This window comes from Terrapene carolina, unplaced genomic scaffold (genome assembly GCF_002925995.2).
Source record: "Terrapene carolina triunguis isolate 2854851 unplaced genomic scaffold, T_m_triunguis-2.0 Scaffold68, whole genome shotgun sequence".
In the NCBI taxonomy this organism is placed as follows: domain Eukaryota; kingdom Metazoa; phylum Chordata; order Testudines; family Emydidae; genus Terrapene; species Terrapene triunguis.
The window spans coordinates 3,201,140-3,219,351 of record NW_020664419.1 but is presented as its reverse complement, the minus strand read 5'-3'; the positions used below and the strand labels follow the sequence as shown (position 1 = coordinate 3,219,351).

At 40.6% G+C, this 18,212-nt stretch overlaps 1 protein-coding gene across 2 annotated transcripts in view; it reads right to left on the bottom strand.

Annotated features, from left to right (window-relative positions):
* CHCHD3 (coiled-coil-helix-coiled-coil-helix domain containing 3) overlaps window positions 1–18,212 on the bottom strand; it is a 253,008-nt gene that overhangs the window by 207,651 nt on the left and 27,145 nt on the right. For both annotated transcript variants that reach the window (XM_026648607.2, XM_026648608.2), the window contains exon 3: window positions 1,794–1,875. In XM_026648607.2, coding sequence (XP_026504392.1) covers window positions 1,794–1,875 — 82 coding nt within the window. The remainder of the gene's footprint in view (window positions 1–1,793; window positions 1,876–18,212) is intronic.

Below are 18,212 nucleotides of genomic sequence, written 5' to 3'. Positions count from 1 at the left end.
TTCCACATGGTAAAGATGTTTACAAATTGCAATAAGTTAATACTAAATGGAAGTACTAATCAAAATTTCTAAATTAAATTAAAAATAGCTGTAATATTTCAAAGGGAAGATATTTTACCATAACATATTGATTGGCTTTACTGCTTAATCAAAGGGGACTGATTATGTTTTAGAGCGTTTGTATTCTGGTATCCAATTATATACTCCGTCAACCTAATCCAATTAAATAATGTAGTGCTGTACAGGAAACAATTGAAATATATGCAGACAATTTTAGTAGTACTCATTACATTATGATTTAAGAAATCTACCATAATGAGCCTTTCTCCCCACTCAAAAGGGAAAGGACAGTACCTGGTTTATGATTTTTGTTCCATATGTTTAAAAATATATATAATGCACTCAGAACATGAAAGGATTAGTTAACTTGAGTATGTGTAACTAATGACAGAACAGACAGACATTCTCCAAAACCTGGTTAGTAATTCAAATATTTTTAAAATAATTGCTAATGGATTATTGTACAGTATTTAAAATATGTCCTAACAATTTCAGGATCCCAGGCCTCATAACCTCTTTTCCCTGTGATCCATTAAACAGCTACTCATAATAAATAACATTTGTGAGACATAGATAATAAATTAAAAGGACACACAAAGAAATCATGAAGGAGCTTCTTTCCACTGAGCTGTTAGTACAGCACTTTGCATCTTCAAAGCACTATGCGAGCACTAGGTATTAAAGCAGTTCCAGAAGCACCATAACAAAAACACAGAAACATTGGACAAGAAACTAACACTTCTCCTGATGTCAAAATTTACTCTTGATCAAACAGAAGAGTTCTAAGGCTGTGTCTACACTACAGAGGTTTGGTCTACATTTTCAAAAAATTAGGTAGACCTAGCTATGTCATTCAGAGCAGTGAAATAAGTCACACCCTGAGCTCCATAATTAGATCGACCTAACCCCTGGTGTAGATGTGGCTAGGCTGATAGAAGAATTCTTCCATCGACCTGACTATGCAGGAGACATGGATTAACTGCATCGATGGAAAAACCCCTTCCATCAACATAGGAAGCGTCTACACTATGGCACTACAGTGGCACAGCTATATCACCGTTGCTCTGCCACTGTAGCAGCTGTAATATAGAAATGCCCAGAGACTATACCAGCATAGCTACGCAAGCATAACCCCACAGCGCAGATGCAGCCTTCACCAACGGAAGGGTTTTTTCCCCCTCAGTGTAGGAATATCACCTCCCTGACTGATTGAAGAATGCTTCCCTCAACATAGCTACTGTCGGCTTAGTTGCATCTATACTGGGGGTTAGGTCGGCATAGCTATGATGGTCAGGAGTGTGTTTTTTCCACACCCCAAACAGACACAGCTATGTTAACCTAACTTAAGAGTAGGCCAAACCTAAATAGCACACCTTTGCATTTTTCTTAGAGTTATTTCCATGCAGCAAAGTGTTTTCTAGGACTACAGAGAAGTCTAAGATTTAGTTTAAAAAGTGAAGAAACTGGCCTGACAAGGCAAGTCAGGCTTGTGATGTCAAAGCAATTTAGATCAAAATTTAATATGAGCTACAGCAAGGGAACATCAGCTAATTTGTTTTAACACATGCTTAACACCAAAACATACAATGTAAGCAAAAGGACTGCTAAGAGTTTCTACTGATGGCACTGTAGTTCAGTATTTACATTAAACAGTTACCTCCTCAGTTACTGTAACACTATTAAAAGCATTAAATACATTTTTAAAATACAGTTACAGCTGATTACAAACAAACCTTTTCTGAGCTTCAGTCTCTCTCCTGGCTTGTTCCAATGCCAATTCTTCAGTTACTCTTTTCTTTAGTTCTTCTTCATTAACTACAATTAGCAAAAAAAAAAATTTAACTTTAAATGTGACAATATAAAAATATGATGCAGGAACACAGTATTATGTCCAATTACAGAAGCAAGCAAAATTTTGCAAACATTTTTTTATTTTCTTCATTTCTCTATTTCTCTGTTCATATTCTCTATCTTTCAAATTTTAATGTACGCATTTTCTTCAAATTGTCTTCATTCCAAATTTTCAATTAACACACTCCCACCAAAAAAAAGTTATGTCATGTCATAAGAGAGACACACACACCACATAAATCTTCCTGTAACTTTGAACCTCTAACACCTGAGCATCAACAAGTAAACTGGGTTAGAAGGGAAACAAGTTCCAGTAAGAAGGATGCTCCTCTGGTAGCTCCCTTTGGTTTAAAGGGACTATCTCAAGTGCCTCCTCTGATCTCCACTGTGGCAAGAAGAAAGAATCATACATTCGGATCCCAAAGCACTTAAGACATTAAGGTTAAAGCCAGCAGCCCGACCTCCACCCAGGAACTTTACAGAAATCAGTGCCATTTCCAGAGTACTGCCTCACACATCACTCAAATGGCCTGCTGCATTTTGCATTACCCTGAGACTAAATGGTCCCAATGTGTAGCACCACAGAGTGCAATTGCAGCAGCCATGTCGCAAGCTGACACAGGCATGGATAAGGGAAGCAGGTCCACATCAGAGAAAGATTTACACACTTCTAGATAGGCCCAAACTGAAAAAAAAAAAAAAATACCTTCTTCACCACAGGCTACTATTTGGTCTTCCAAAAATCAGTCATGAACCTACTAAAAGTCCAAGACTGAATAGCCTGAGTCAAAAATAGCAGACTCATCCCCCCCATCTCTTAACCAGGGCTAGAGAGCTCACCCACGCCAGCTATTCCTGTTGCTCTCATCAATTCATTGTTACTGCTTTGGTCTTATCTGCATTTGGCCTAACCCAGCACAGTCTCAAACTCTCTCCAATTTCATAAAGACACTGATTATTATTATATGGGATTATTTTATTTCCTAATGTGTACCAAATATGTGTATCACATTTTAGAGCATCCCAAAAAGCTAAAAATACAAAAAGGTATCAATTAACCTTAAGGAACATGGATCTAGTTCACATGTTGCAGCACACACTAATCTCCCCCCAGCACCTCAGTGAGCATCACAGATCAAAACAAAAGCAATTAAGATTCTGTTAAGAATGTAGGAAATTTCTGTATTTTTATGGAGACTCAGTTTACCCACTCACTGTTTTATTGCTACCTACTTAGACTCAGATAGTTACTTCTTTCCAGACACTCCCCTAGTGCTAAGGAGATAGGGTGGAGCGTCTGACCATCATTAAGGACCATCCACAAGTGAAAATGTTATTAAAGTTAACGTTTAAAATCAAATATACCCAAGTTAAGAGGGAAGGTACCGTACATCTGGGGTCAGGCTTGAGTTATGAGGGATTACAAGTATTGGTTACAAGGTTCACGAGATACATACATATCACATAACCAGCATAGACCCAGATTGGGGTGCGGGAGTTTTTAAAGCGTCAGTACATGCCCTGACAGAATGAAGGGAGAGCTGCAAAATAAGTGAAGCCAACTCTCTCCAGATCCCTAGAGAATGAGGTGTTACTACAGCCATTTACACCCGGAGGCTGAGCAGCTCAGGAGAGAGGTACCAAAGAGCATGTTTCCTGAAAAAGGAGGAAACTTTTGGCTGCCGGACTAGTTGGAACAGACGGAATTTACTGAAGGGGTCAGAGAGAGAAACTGTGATTCAGAGGAGAAGTCATGAACTGGATGACTGCAGACCAGCAGAGGGGTCTTGGAACCCTGAAAGGACATGAACCCGAAAGAATGCTCAAAACTCATGTGAACCTGAGGCAGGTAATGGTATATAGATGCTCATTGTTTTACCTGGATCTGTGTATCTCATGCTGTCTAAAGTAGAGAATTATTGTTCTAGAAATCCTTCCGCAAGGCCTCTGTCTGTTTACTTCAACTATCACATGTCCCTGGAGGAGTAAACTATAAACCTGAGTGCCCACAAGGGTGGAGCTCTGAGGAAGGAAGTGCTTAAGCTTTTGGGGTGTCAATATTCAACCTTGGAGCCTAGGACATTTAGATCACAAGGTCCCATTTCCAGGAGAGGCATGTGACAGATAATTCAATAAGATCTACCAAAGAGATTATAAAAAATTGCCTTAAGTTTAAATATCTTTGGAGTCCCCTGTATTATAAATGTAAAGTTTATGTATAATGGTGGGATTGTATGTAACTTCTCTAGGGAAGAGACATGGCCAGTGTAAACCCTGGGAAATGTTATGAGCTTCAAAGGGCTATTTTAAATAATATGCCAGACAAGAAGGAACTTTTTAAGTGGGTTTCCTAGGACATACCCAGGGGGAGGAGGTAAATGCAAATTCCCACCTCCGGACCCAACCTTTTAAAGCTACACACTAAGGAGAGAACCACTGTTTGACTAACTACCTATTCACAGATCAAAGACCCAACTAATATAAAGGAAAGACTAACCTCTGCATAGGGGTTCTTGTTCTGAGCAAAAGGCATGATGAACTTGTAACCGCAGAATAACCCTTGTGTGAGATTGGAAGGCTGAGCGCTACCAGAGCTCTTTTTGGAGCTGGGGTGATCTTTGGTAAGCTTATTAGCATGTGTATAGGTTCTTTAATTGTTCTACTATGTTTTCTCTGTAATGCTTTCACCTTAAGAATAAATGTGCTTACTTAGAAAGACCTGTGTTCCCCTCCTGACGAGGGTTTTTCCAGGCAGCATGGTTCCCTGCCTACACTGCTTTGTTTGCTCCTCAGAGATTGTAAACAGCCTAAATGCCCACAGTTATAAGGTACCACACAGCCATAATACAAGGACTGCAAAAAAACATTTTACGCTAATCAATCTGAATACATTAAACTTAACTCTGAAATGGTATTTCAATATTTCACCTCTCTACTCAGCTCTTGGCAGCATACGCACGTATACAGCATAACAATTATACTGCTTACCAGCATCAGTATCCTGAATTTTATTGTTCTTGTGTAAGAAAAAAGTTAAAAGAAGTCTAATGGAACTGTCTTTTAAAGTATAATAAATAAGATTCAGATATCAGCTAATACAGACATAACACATTTAACATGATCAATCAATCACATATTGATCAGCCAAATACTAATAGGGAATAAAAACATATCTCCTCGATATGTTTCACTCAATATGCATCCGAAGAAGTGGGTTGTAGCCCACGAAAGCTTATGCTCTAATAAATTTGTTAGTCTCTAAGGTGCCACAAGTACTCCTGTTCTTTTTGCGGATACAGACTAACACGGCTGCTACTCAAAAACGGAGTGGTAGATCGTTGAATAAGATTCTGTTATATAGGTGGAATGCTTCCCAAATGAGAAATTTATGATATCTCACTGAAGATTATAATTTCAAGAGAAGGAGGACTTGGTATGAGAAAAAACAGTCTCAAAATTTCATTTGTCAGGAAAACAAAGAATCTGAAAGAAACGGAGTCTGTTAGAACAGGTTCTAAGTAAAAGCAAAAAGACTTTTTGCATCTAATGGTAATTTCTGCTCAGATCAAACCATATTCAAAACAGACAACTGGCAAAAAAACTACCAAAGAACATTATAAGCTGGTAGATAGGTCTGGTCAAACAAGTGTCATCTAAGGAAGGTAAAAATAGAGCGGTTGCTAAAAAATAAATGAAAAGATATAACAAAATGGAACAACAACAAAAAAGAGAAAATAAAAGGCAGACCCCACATTTTATTCTTATAACAAATCTTGAAATGTTTGCATCTCACGGATATTATACAGTTCCATAAAGAACTGGTGAATGGTACTTCAGTATATACACTGTCAAAACTAAAGCAAAGTGGTTTTGCACCATAGCTCAAAAAATATACACTAAGAAAACAGAGGACCAATGCTTAATCCTAACCCATCACAAGGTTTTATCATGCTAGTGGACAACTCCAGAACCAATCTATAACCCCAATCACACCAGTCTTCAGAATATGTAGTGAATTTAAAATACTCATGGATTGACCAGCCCAGAAGACAGAGAGAAACATCACTGAATATATTTAAATTACATCAGTAATAAAAAAAGTCATTAAAAAAACTCCAAGATAAATTTGGGACACCTCACACGATTTCTTAAATTTATCAGTAGTACGGTAAACAGCACAAATGCCTTTACAAAAGGCTACCAATGTTGCCAAACACTGGAAAAAAATACCAAAGTGATGTACAAGTCAATATAAAAGTAAATAAATATTTGTATTTACAGTATGTAAAATCATATCACACACAACCCTGGTATAGCTCCTGCCTGACGGTCTTAAGACTGGTGTGTTTGGGGCAGGGTGGATTAGTTTAAATCATTAAGGAGGAAACCTTTATTTAACTCATTGATTGTAATCTTGTTTCGCATTTCTACTTTTTTTAGTTTCCTAAAGAAAGATTGATTCTCATTGGTTGGTAATCACTAATTAACAAAAACAGCATTTTGTTTTTAATTAGTTAAATAAAACTACTCTCAGTATGCTGGATACACAAGAGAGAAAGGTTATAAAAAAGTTTAACAAAACTTGTTTTGCATTTAAAATGGATTTATCAAACTAAGGAAGTATTATCTGTAGTTAGTGAACTGAACTGTTTCTGATGAATATGTCCTTCAGGATTTAAGAACAGGTACATCCCATCCTCCTGCACCTGGTTTTTATTCTGAGATTGGAAGAGGAAAACAAGCTTTCCCTGTTTTTTCAATTTCCAAACTGTTGCTTAACTTTGAATGAATGAACTAGTCAAATAAACAGAAATTAAGAAAATATTCTCTCTGCACTTGCAGAAAAGCCTATTGATGTCAAAAGTTGGTTTAGCACTTCAACAAACTCTGGTTCCAGGTGCCTAGTCAGTGACTTCCACCAGTTCAATGGTTTAACTTTCTTTAAAAAACTTTGGCAGCAAACATGTATTAGTTAATTTTGTTATTTAATTTAAATGATTTTAATAGTTTATAGTAAATTTATAGTAAATTTAGACCTTAACATAAGTTGTCAATTTCAAATATAGCAGGGGTCTCAAACTCCGGGCCCGCTAGCCTCCCCAATGTGGCCTGCGGGGCTCCAGCAGTTTTGGGGCCGGTTCTCTCCCTTGGCCCCACCTGCCGCCCTGCGGAGCTGAGCAGCGTCTGCCTACTCGCTCCAGTGACTGCCGGCCCCTCCCTGTGGCCCAGGGGCGTGGCAGGGCTGTGCCTCCGAGCGCTGCCCATGCCCCGAGCGCCCCTGCGGCCAATGAGACACTGCGGAGGTGGTGCCTGGGGGCAGAAGCGTGCAGAGGCCCCCCAACCCACCCCGCCCCAGAGCCCCAGGTAAGCACCGCAGCCCCTACCCCCTCCCAGAGCCTGCACCCCCACCCCCTCCCCACATACCTCCTCGCGCCCCCAAACTCCCTCCCAGAGCCTGCACCCCCTCCCCACACTCCCCCAGCCCCCAAACTCCCTCCCAGAGCCTGCACCCCCTTCCCACACACCTCCAGCCCCCAAACTCCATCCCAGAGCCTGCATCCCCTCTCCACACACACCCCAGCCCCCAAACTCCATCCCAGAGCCTGCACCCCAGACCCTTCCCCACCCAAACTTCCTCCCAGAGCCCAACCTCTCACCCCTTCTGCACTCCAATCCACTACCCCAGACCTTCTCCCCCACCTAAACTCCGTCCCAGAGCTTTAGGCAGGTGGAGGGGCAGATTTGGGGGGGGGGGGTGAGGGCGGGTTCTGGGCAGCCTGAGTGACATTGGCCCGCTGGGAGGATTTGAGGACTGGCGCTGGCCCTAAGGTAAACTGAGTTTGAGACCCCTGAAATATAGGTTTATTTTTAAAAATAAACCTGTAATTTAGATCTTTTAAAAACTGATTTTTTTTCTTCATTTTTAGTTTTTAATCTATCTTGTTTTGGGACCCACCTCACTGAGCCTGACATGCTCTTTAAGGCTTCTGAGTTCGAAAAGAGTCCAGGCTGTGCCCCTAGCACATTGTCTGTCTAACATCTCTTGCTGAGAGCTGAGACCATATGGTCCATCTACCTAGGACCTGTGACTAGTACAGGCTCTTCCAGACTCCCAATAGCTTCAGCACATCCTCTCCCAAAACTCCAGTTCTGTGGATGTTCTGGGTTCACAATTTAATTCTTATAGGGCAAGTGATAGGTGAAGCAACAAGACATATAGATAGACTTTGCCTAGGATTTTAAACACTATTACTCTTTAAATAGCTGTTGTCAGTAGCTACCGGTGTGGTGCTCTGCTCTTGTTCGATGATGATAACAGTCGGCTGCGTGCGTGTTCCCTCTGTGTGCTGCCCCGGCTCTGCGCAGATCGCTGACACAGCAGACCCCGAGAGAATCTCCAAAGACCACAGACTCTAGTAAAGTACGAAGGAACCCGAGCCAGGTTTATTGTCAAACGAAGCACAGTAATAGTTTCCCATAGACTCCACAAGACATACTATGAATTTGTGCCCCCTGGCAATGGACTGGCTCAGTCAGTGGCGTGATTTTCCACTGCCCCCTAGGCCAGACAAAGACATGCACTCCGGGACCTACTTTTATACAGTTACAGGACAGATTACTCATCCCTACTGACGTATTGAGGTACAGCCCCTTGACTCATTAGGGTGCTGTCTTCCTCCTTTGATCATGTTGTTTCAAACAGATCTATCCATCATGCTGTCCTTTTGACCCTGTCTTTAAGATGCACCTGCCTGTTCCTTGTTATCTCTGTGGAGTGTTCTGATGTCATCTTGGCACAAGTTCCTCTTATTAGCACTTATGTGTGGATGCACCTGCTTCTAGCAACCCTCTTCTCACCAGCTTCTGTGAGTGGGGCCTGCCTCTGGCTCACAGCCCAGCTTTTGCTTAAGAGTGCCTGGAAGTACTTTGGTTCAGGCTTCAGGCCTCAGACTGGGCCTCTGACACAAGAGTTTATGTTTCAGGGCCTCATCTTACTACAATAGCATGAAAAATACACAGATCAAGACAGAACAAGAACATGCACCTTTATATGCAGTTCCCCATCTCAGTTTCCTCACCATTCTGGACTATTCTTTGGGCTTAGGGAAGAGTATTGTGAGGACTCCAGGCTCATCGTCCTGCATCTGGCTTCTCACCAGAATCGTATTGTCTCTCTTCCTCTGTTCCAAGTCAGCTTCCTTCCTTTCACCTTATGGTCCTGCAGTAAATCAGGACCCCGCCCCCTGAAAGCATGGCTCTCTCTCCTGCCCAAGCTTCCTGTGCATCTGAGAGAGACCCTCAAATTTGTGAGTGTGTCCCACCAAGAGCCGCAGATTTTTTTCTTCTGCTGCAGGGGCCATGTCTACATTACAGGCACTACAGCGGCACAGCTACAGCCCTGTAACTATGCCACTGTAGCACCGTAGCTTAGACACACATTACAGCAACAGAAGGAGTTTTTCCATTGTTTTAGTAACCCCACACCCCTGAGTGAGGATAACTAGGTCAATGGAAGCATTCTTAGGTCGATCTAACTGGGTCTACAACAGGGGGTAGCTGCAGTGCAGCACTATAGCTATGTTAACCTAAGTTCTAAGTGTAGACCAGGCTTACAGATTTTCATTTCTCCAGCCCCTGAGGACTTGCCTACACTTAGTACACTGCAGTGGTGCAGCTGCACTTAGTGAAGATGCTGCCTATGCCGACAGGAGAGCTTCTCCCATCAGCACAGGTACACCACCTCCCGAGAGGCAGTAGCTATGTCAACAGGAGAAGCCCTCCCATCAACATAGTAATGTCTACACTGGGGGTTAGGTCAGTATAACTATATTGCTCAGGGTGTGGATTTTCCACAGCCCTGAGCGACATAGTTATATTGATATAAGTTTGTAGTGTAGACCAAGCACAAGTGCAGGTCTACATTTAAAATGCTGCATTGGCGCAGTTGCATCGGCGGAGAGTTAGGCTGCTATAACTACATTGCTCAGGGGGTAAAATCGTGGTACTAACATGGAGGTTTCTAAGCCATCACTCTGTTCACAAGGATTGTAGGTTACATCCTCTCTCCCATCCTTTATTTAAAGTATCAATTCTTCAGGACAGGAACTGCATCATACTATACATTTGTACAATGCCTAGTAAAATGAGGTTCAATTGTGGCAGGGGACTCTAGTCCCACCATAATATAAATAAATAAATAAGGCTGCTACAGCAACTGTGGAAGTTTTATCAGAAAAAGTTCAGTGCAGATGTAGCTGTGAAATAATTGGAGGGTCTGCTGAACTATCTGTGAGTAATGGAAGCAGTTACACGGGATAAGGACACTGCAGACATACAAACTAATTCTTTTGCATCAATCTTTGCCTCAGAAGATGGAGAGTTACCTAACCCAGAGCTATGACTTTCAGGTAAAAAGCGGAGGCATAGTCAGAGACGAAGATGTCAAATTGAGGAGGCGTTTGAATAAATTAAAGAGCAAAAAGTCATACATCTCTGAAGGAATTTAAGAATGAAGCGCCAAAGTTGCGAACAAAATTATACACTAATTAAAATCAATTACTATGCTGGAGACTGAGAGGGGACCAAATGTTTTACTTAAAAAAAAAAAAAGCAATAGGGGAAATCCTGAGTTATTGTAGCCAAACAATTTTACTTTGGTACCTAGTAAGTTAGTTGAAAAGATCATTACAAATAGAACTATTAAACAACGGTAAATGAAAATTATTCAAATCTAATATTATTCTTTGACAATATATCAACAAAATAGTGGATGAAAGATAACCTTTGACAAAGTTATTCACAAGAGGCTGTTAAGAAAACTAAGCAGTCATGATGTGACAGCTAAATACGGTCATAGATTAAGAACTAGCTAAAACAGAAAAGAAAGCAAAAGAAAGTAGCATAGAAAAGAAAGCAATCAGTGAGGTGGCAACATCTGCAGACGACTACCCTAAATCACACATGGAGACGACTGAAGACTGTGAGGAACTTAAAAGGGAACTTAGCAGGTGGACACACTGGTAGAAGAAATTCAATTTTGATGAAAAGGTAGTGCACATTTGAAGGAATAATTTGAATTATTCATGCATGTTGTTGGTTTCTAAATTGACTACAACCATGCAGGAAATATTTGTGTGTCCTGGGCAGTTCAAAGAAAACTTCTGTTTGATGTACTGAGATGGTCAAAAAAGCAAACAACAAAATGTTAGGAGGAAAGGGAATAAAAATAACGCCAGAACAAAAATTAGTAATACTCCCCAGCCCAACTTGAATACCATGTCCATTATGGCCATTTTATCTCAAAACAGATACAGCAAAGGATGGGGCTTTCTAAAGATCTATCAGCTCATCCAAAATTTACGGGCTTGATAAAGGAATCACTTAGCAGGGTTCTATGGCTCACGTTATGCATTAGGTCAGATTAGATCATCATCATAGTTGCTTCTGACCTTAAAAATCAATTAATATATGACACAAGGGGTCTAAAAATGAGACCAGTGAAAAAAGTGAAACTGGTTAATTGACAGAAAAGACAGGTATATAAGATAATGAGTAATATGGGGAAGGAAAATCAACGGCTTTTACTTACCCTCCCATAATACAGAGATAAGGGGACAATGCAAGGAAGCTGAAGGGCAACACGTTTAAAATTGATAAAAAAGAGTGGGGGGTTTAATACAAAATGGGCGAAGAAATAGAGCATCCACAGTTATGCTTTATGATATAAAAAAAGTAATAGTCGGGAGTATAACTCAGGGCATAAGAAAACCACTCCCAAATGTTAGAAAGAAACGCTCCCTCTGGGCATATTGTTCCAGAATGGTCTACTACAGGTATCTTGCACTTATTTCTGAAGCATCTAGTACTATTAGAAACAGAATACTGGGATATACAGGTCACTGGTATGATCCTATATGGAAATTTCCTATGTTCCTATATACACTAAACACTTACATTACCATCAAGTATGGGACAATGCTCCTTAAGACGGTCTCCAAAACTACCATCTGTCCCACTATCTGGCAAGGCAACTGCAGCTCTATAGACATTCAAGTTAATGAAGATGTCAGGAAGAACATTCTTAACTGCATGATAATAATCATAAATATTGAATCAGAAAGCAGTGTGTTACAAACAACTTGGCGACCTGAAACATTAACAACATCAAGCTAAGGTTTTATTATGTATTTTATTGCGCCTTCAGAATTAAACTGACTTTTCCCTCACCTTCCAATCTGAGACACAATATGCAAATAACTTCAATTTCATTGTTTGCCACTTAATAAGCACTCCAGTGTGGACCACAGCTAAGTTCCACACATTACATGACAGCTATATAAGTTGAAAACCAATGGAAACAAGAACCTTGCAACTTTCATTCTTCTTTTTCTAATCTAGCCAATTGTACAAATTGTATGCAGTGCAAGTAAATTAATAATTTCCACCTGGCCAGAAAAATAAATTTATATTCTTTAATGTTTATCCAATTAGATGCTAGAACCATCCCCAGATGATACATGGACTGAAACACAAAGTACTCTGAGCTATTAGATTTTTGAAGCATGACAGTAGGCGGTTTGCCCCTGGGATAAAAAGTCAACATGCAGACACAAAGAAGACTATAGGATATAGTTAAAACAAAAAAATCTCAAATGAAAATGCCTTTTCCAAAGGGGATTGACGAGATGCCTAATATGTCCGATACACTGGAATCCCTAATAAGTTAAACAAACACTAGCTTGATTTTATAATTAACGAAAATCTTGTGTTTAAGGCACTAAACTGGGATTCAGGAGATCGGGATTCAGTTCCTGGCTCCACCACAGACTTCTTGTGCTATCTTGAGCAAGCTACCTCATCTCCCTGTTCTGCAATCCATCACCTGTAAAATACTGAGGAGTTGCAAGGATAAATTCATGAAATGATTGTGAGGTGCTCAGACACCACAGTAATAGTGCATAAAAGTACCTAGATAGAGTACATAGTTGGGCATTCATATACCCTACTTACACTGTAAACTCTTTGCTTCAGGGACTATCTTTGTGTTCTGTGTTGTGCAGTGCCTACCACAATAGGATCCTAGTCCATGAATTCCTAGACACTATGATAATACAAATAATAAAAACCACCACATATGCTAGTCAGAAATTATGGGAAGGTCCAAAACATTAGTGCTTTACAACAACAAAAAAGTGTTATGGCAATCTTTTGGATAATGAATACTGTATTTAAAAGGAATGAAGCCATCCATATATTTAATACAAAAAAAATCCCCAAGAACACGAGTTTGGGGACTGGGATTAGAAACAGGCTGGAGAGACGGAGAGAGTTTTTCACCTCCAGGTTTAAGTCTCAAGCAGGAGACCAGAAACAATCAGTATTACCTGCAAAAAGAACAGGCGTACTTGTGGCACCTTAGAGACTAACAAATTTATTAGAGCATAAGCTTTCGTGGGCTACAACCCACTTCTTCGGATGCATATGCACTCTAAGGTGCCACAAGTACTCCTGTTTTTTTGCGGATACAGACTAACACGGCTACTACTCTGAAACCAATCAGTATTACCTGATGACTGTTCAGTGAGTGGCCTATTAAAAATGGGTTGGAGGTCTAAAGCCTGCTCCCAGCCAACTAATGTCCACAACATAAAAGCCACCACCAAAATGGCACCTTTCTTCACACTCTCAAGAGCTGTCTATAAGTGACTAGTCTTGGAGACTTAATTCCTCTCACCCTTGAAATAGGTTTCTCCAGGTCAGGCTGAAGCACATTGGTAACTCAGGGAAAGCTCACACTACTGTTGCCCACACACTGCACATGTTCTGTGGATACACAGGGAGAGTATGTTTTTAAAAGATTAAAAGTTACTAATGTAAGTAATCAAGTAAGTTTTACACCAGTCTTCTGAAAGTGTAGCTAAAGTAAAGTGTGTCACTGCACATTTATCAGAAATAATTAGACTGCTGATTAAAAACAAAGCATTACAAGCCAGTCAGGAGACTTCAGTGACCCAAGAGCAGAACTGGAAGAGCAGAACAAAAAAAACCCAGCCAACCAAAATTACTTGTTGTGCTGGTATTTGGTGGTTGTCAACTACTCCCTGGTTCTTGATCTGTTACCCTAGACTGTAAGTTAGCAGGGGAGAGGCCTTTCCCAACATATATGAAGTGCCAATCATACTGGTGGTGCCATAAAAATTATGTTACAGACACTCTTCCAATGGATTTTTTGGCTTCTGGACTTACTGCCCAACAATGTGAACGAGAGAACACAAGAGCTGTTATGCAGGTTGGGAAATGGAGGTGCAATGTATCTGTTATGAAGTACAACTTGTATTTTCTTTCTACAAAATGATTTTTAAATGGTCTAGTAGTGGCCAAACAATGTAGTATATGTTCTACAAAACAACAAATTGTCAAAACCAATCTCTCACTCCATGGAACAGTCATGAACCATCCTTCCACTCCACCAACACTAAATAAAGCACTGGGGATAGGCATCCACCTTAAAAACCAAAATATGCTTTTCTCTTTTGAAAGAGACAGGAATCCCTGAGAGGCTCTCAGGAAGTTTAATGATGTGTGTACTAGGAGAAAAAGCAGAAAGATAATCATCCGTAGGGAAGGTTTACCAGAATCACTTTGACTGACCTTATTATATACTTTCTGAATTTCTGTATTTAAGAGCAACAGATCAAATCACCAGAGTACAGCCCTGAAGAATGCTATTCCTAAGTGGGTTTCATTTTTTTAAGGGCAAATGCTACCCTCAGATACATGCCGCAAACAGCTCATATTTAGTCAGGGAACTAAATTCACCACTAGCATAGCAGTGGCAATTCCCACGGACTTCACTGGAGTTACAGCCACTTACTTACACCAGTAGTATTTTTGATACAGAAGCTGGGCATGCCTCCGAGGGAAGAGTTTGGTCTTAAGCAGCGGTTCTCAAACTTTTGTACTGGTGACCCCTTTCACACAACAAGCCTGTGTGCGCGACCCCTCTTATAAATTAAAAACACTTTTTTACATATTTAAAACCATTATAAATGCTGGCGGCAAAGCAGGATTTGGGGTGGAGGCTGACAGCTCGCGACCCCCATGTAATAACCTCATGACCCCTGGTTTTAAGTGTTTAGTATTGGAACAAAACATGTAAGAGATTAGCTAGGGTGATTAACACAAAAAACTAATTTTAAGCATGCATAGTTCCAAAATAAAGTCAGTAAGTACAAGAGTTAAAGTTCTGAATGCAGTATTAACTACATCATGCTGCACCTCTTGCATATTTTATGATACATATTTTACAATATAAAAATAAACTAGAAAAAAAAAAGATACTATCTGCACCAGATGGAATGTAGTCAAGTCGACATTATGGTTGGAACCTTGGATTTTATGACTTTTGTGACTAGTTGTGAAACCCTAATATTGAGTAAATATTAATTTTTTTTTTTGCATTTATTTTCCTTGGTTTTGTTTTTACTTGCCTATACTCAACAACATTTGCATTTAATGGGCTTAATTAGTTTCTGACATTGAGACCTTAGTAAGGGCTTGCTGTTACTACCGTTTCACCTTGCTGTTACTACCAGCTCACCTGTGATTGCTTCCTGCAAGGCTAGGCTAAAAGACTCACATATCAATTTACACAGATGTATATCTGCAATGGAAAAAACAGAGAACTTTTTTTTAAATGAAACCTTAAGGCAAAAATTTTGCGCTGGATCCTTCAATCCATAGGTGGAGAATGGGAGAGTAAGACGGCAAAGCGATAATGACCAAGTGGAGGCATCCTGCCCCGCACTAAGCAGTGCTCAACTGTGATTAGAAAAAGCAATAATTACTCCTGGAGGAATTCTGCACCACAGTGCAATGCAGAATTTTGCAAAAATTCATGTTGTGCACATAGCATTTCCTTTCCCCCCCAGAAATGGGCTGCACTGCTGCTGGCCACCATTAGGGGGCACTGGACTCATCAGAGCCCAGCTCACACACTGCCAGGGGGAGGGGGAGAGAGAGAAAGCTGGGGGGCGGGAAGAGCATGCAATATGGATGCCTGGGCTGGGGGGGGGGGTCTGGGCTGGGGGAGGCAACTGGACTCGGGGGGGGGGGGGGGGGGGGGGGGTGGGGCTAAGGGGGGCCCACAGCTGGACTCTGTGGGGGAGGTGGTTCAGATGTATTGGACAGGGGGGACAGCAGAGAAACAGGAACTGGGTCGTCATAGGGGTTTCTTTAACTTTCTACTCCAGGGGGAATTTTGTGTGTCTGTATTTGTACAGATATAATTGCTGACAGGTATTTTGAAATAAATTACCAAAATAATTGAAACTGGCGTGATTATGTAGTGTTATTTTGACAAATAAAATTCGCAGAATTTTAAAATATTGTGCACAGAATTTTTATTTTTTTGGCGCAGAATTCCCCCAGGAGTATGTCTGTGCTGCAGTGTTTGTTGCCAGAACCACATATAATCAGGTATAACTCTCCACTCTGCTCCTCCCACCCCAAGTCCACTCCTAACTCAAGCCTTACTTTTTTCTCTCCTCCATAAAACTCCTGCCCTCCTCACACCCTCTGAAGATGAAATGGGCTTTGGTGAGACAGGGGATTAAGCAGGGATACGCATGGGTGGGGAAGTTGTGTGTAGGATGAGGTCAGGTTTCCTGTGGTGCTGCTATCTTAGTGTTCTGGAGAGCCAAAGCACCAACCCCTGGGTAGCCCTGCAAAAAATTGCTGATGGATCAGGATATACTATCTTGGGCTCTCCTACCAGCCACAGTCCCCAACCCCTTCAATCAATTCTTCCCTTGCACAGCTTTAATCTCTCCACTAATGCAAACCTTTATTCACACCCTCAGGTCTGCCCAAAACCCAGCTGACGCCTCCATAGTTCCAACCCCCTCTTGCTGCTCATTCGCACTGCCCTCAGCCCCAAGTGCCTGTGGATGTGGAATCTGAAAAAGTTCATCTCAAAGGAAAAATTCAACGAGACTTTTAAATGCTCCCTCTATCAAAGTTAATGACCATTTAATCACAAATTATAGAAAATTCGCCTGCCCCAAAACTGTAAGCATGTTGAATTCCAAGATTAACAGTTAAAATGTGAATCAGCAGGATTCAGCACTGCTTTAAGTGCAAATCTCAACACAGCCTGGAGTGCCATCATGATACTTTACAAAGTACCTGTCACGAAGAGCTTAGCATAAAAGCACAAATGGATATGATTCGGAACACAAGTGGCACGGGATCTTTATCACTGGAATATTTCTCAAAACAGGAAGGTTTTCTACGTTGTAAGAAATTTAGTTAGATACGGAATGCTGATGTTAGCCCACAATGGAAAGGTGATCTCAGTACCAATCTTCTGTTGGGATTTTCTTCAAAAAAGACAGCATTATTTCTATAACAGAATATGCCAAATGCACTCATAAGAGAAGGTCCCTGTTCCACGAAGCTTATAATATAAGTTAAACAGAACACAGTTAAGGGATGCAAGAAACAGATAACTAGAGCTGGTCAAGATATTTCTGGCAAATGAAAAATTTGCCAAAAAATGCACTTCATAGAGAGAAAATAGTGAATTGTCATTATGAATGAAGTGCCTCTGTGAATGACAATGAATAGTCACTGGGCTAGAGAGAGAAAAGGACTCTATAACCTGGTACTTAGGATGTACTCCTAGGATGCGGGAGACCCAAATTCAAGTCCATGCTCCAATTATTTATACAAAGTGAAATAGTTCGAACTGGAAAGACAGAGAGACCCACGCAAAAATATATCTCATAGCCCAGTGTTTGAGCTTTCTTCTGAGAGGTAGCAGACCTGTGTTCAAATCCTTTCTCTACATCCGGCAGAAGGCCCTGACCATTGGGCTAAAGGTACTACCGTCAACACTACCTCCTTCTCTGGACATTCTGTGAATCAAAAAAAACAGTTTCACGTTGACCACCACCTGCTTTCCAATTCACCAAAAAAATTCTCAAATTTTAGATTGTTTGACCCAAAATGATATTTTCTCCCTTTTTTTTTTTTTAAAACTTCAAACAACATCAACAACAAAACAAAAAATCAATGTCACCAACTCTAATTGTAATAAAAAAGCATTAAATATCAACTGTTTTTCAAAACATGTGTATGTTTAAAGCAACCTGTCATTTCCTTAAAAAGAACAGGAGTACTTGTGGCACCTTAAAGACTAACAAATTTATTAGAGCATAAGCTTTCGTGGGCCACAACCCACTTCTTCGGATGCGAAAGCTTATGCTCTAATAAATTTGTTAGTCTTTAAGGTGCCACAA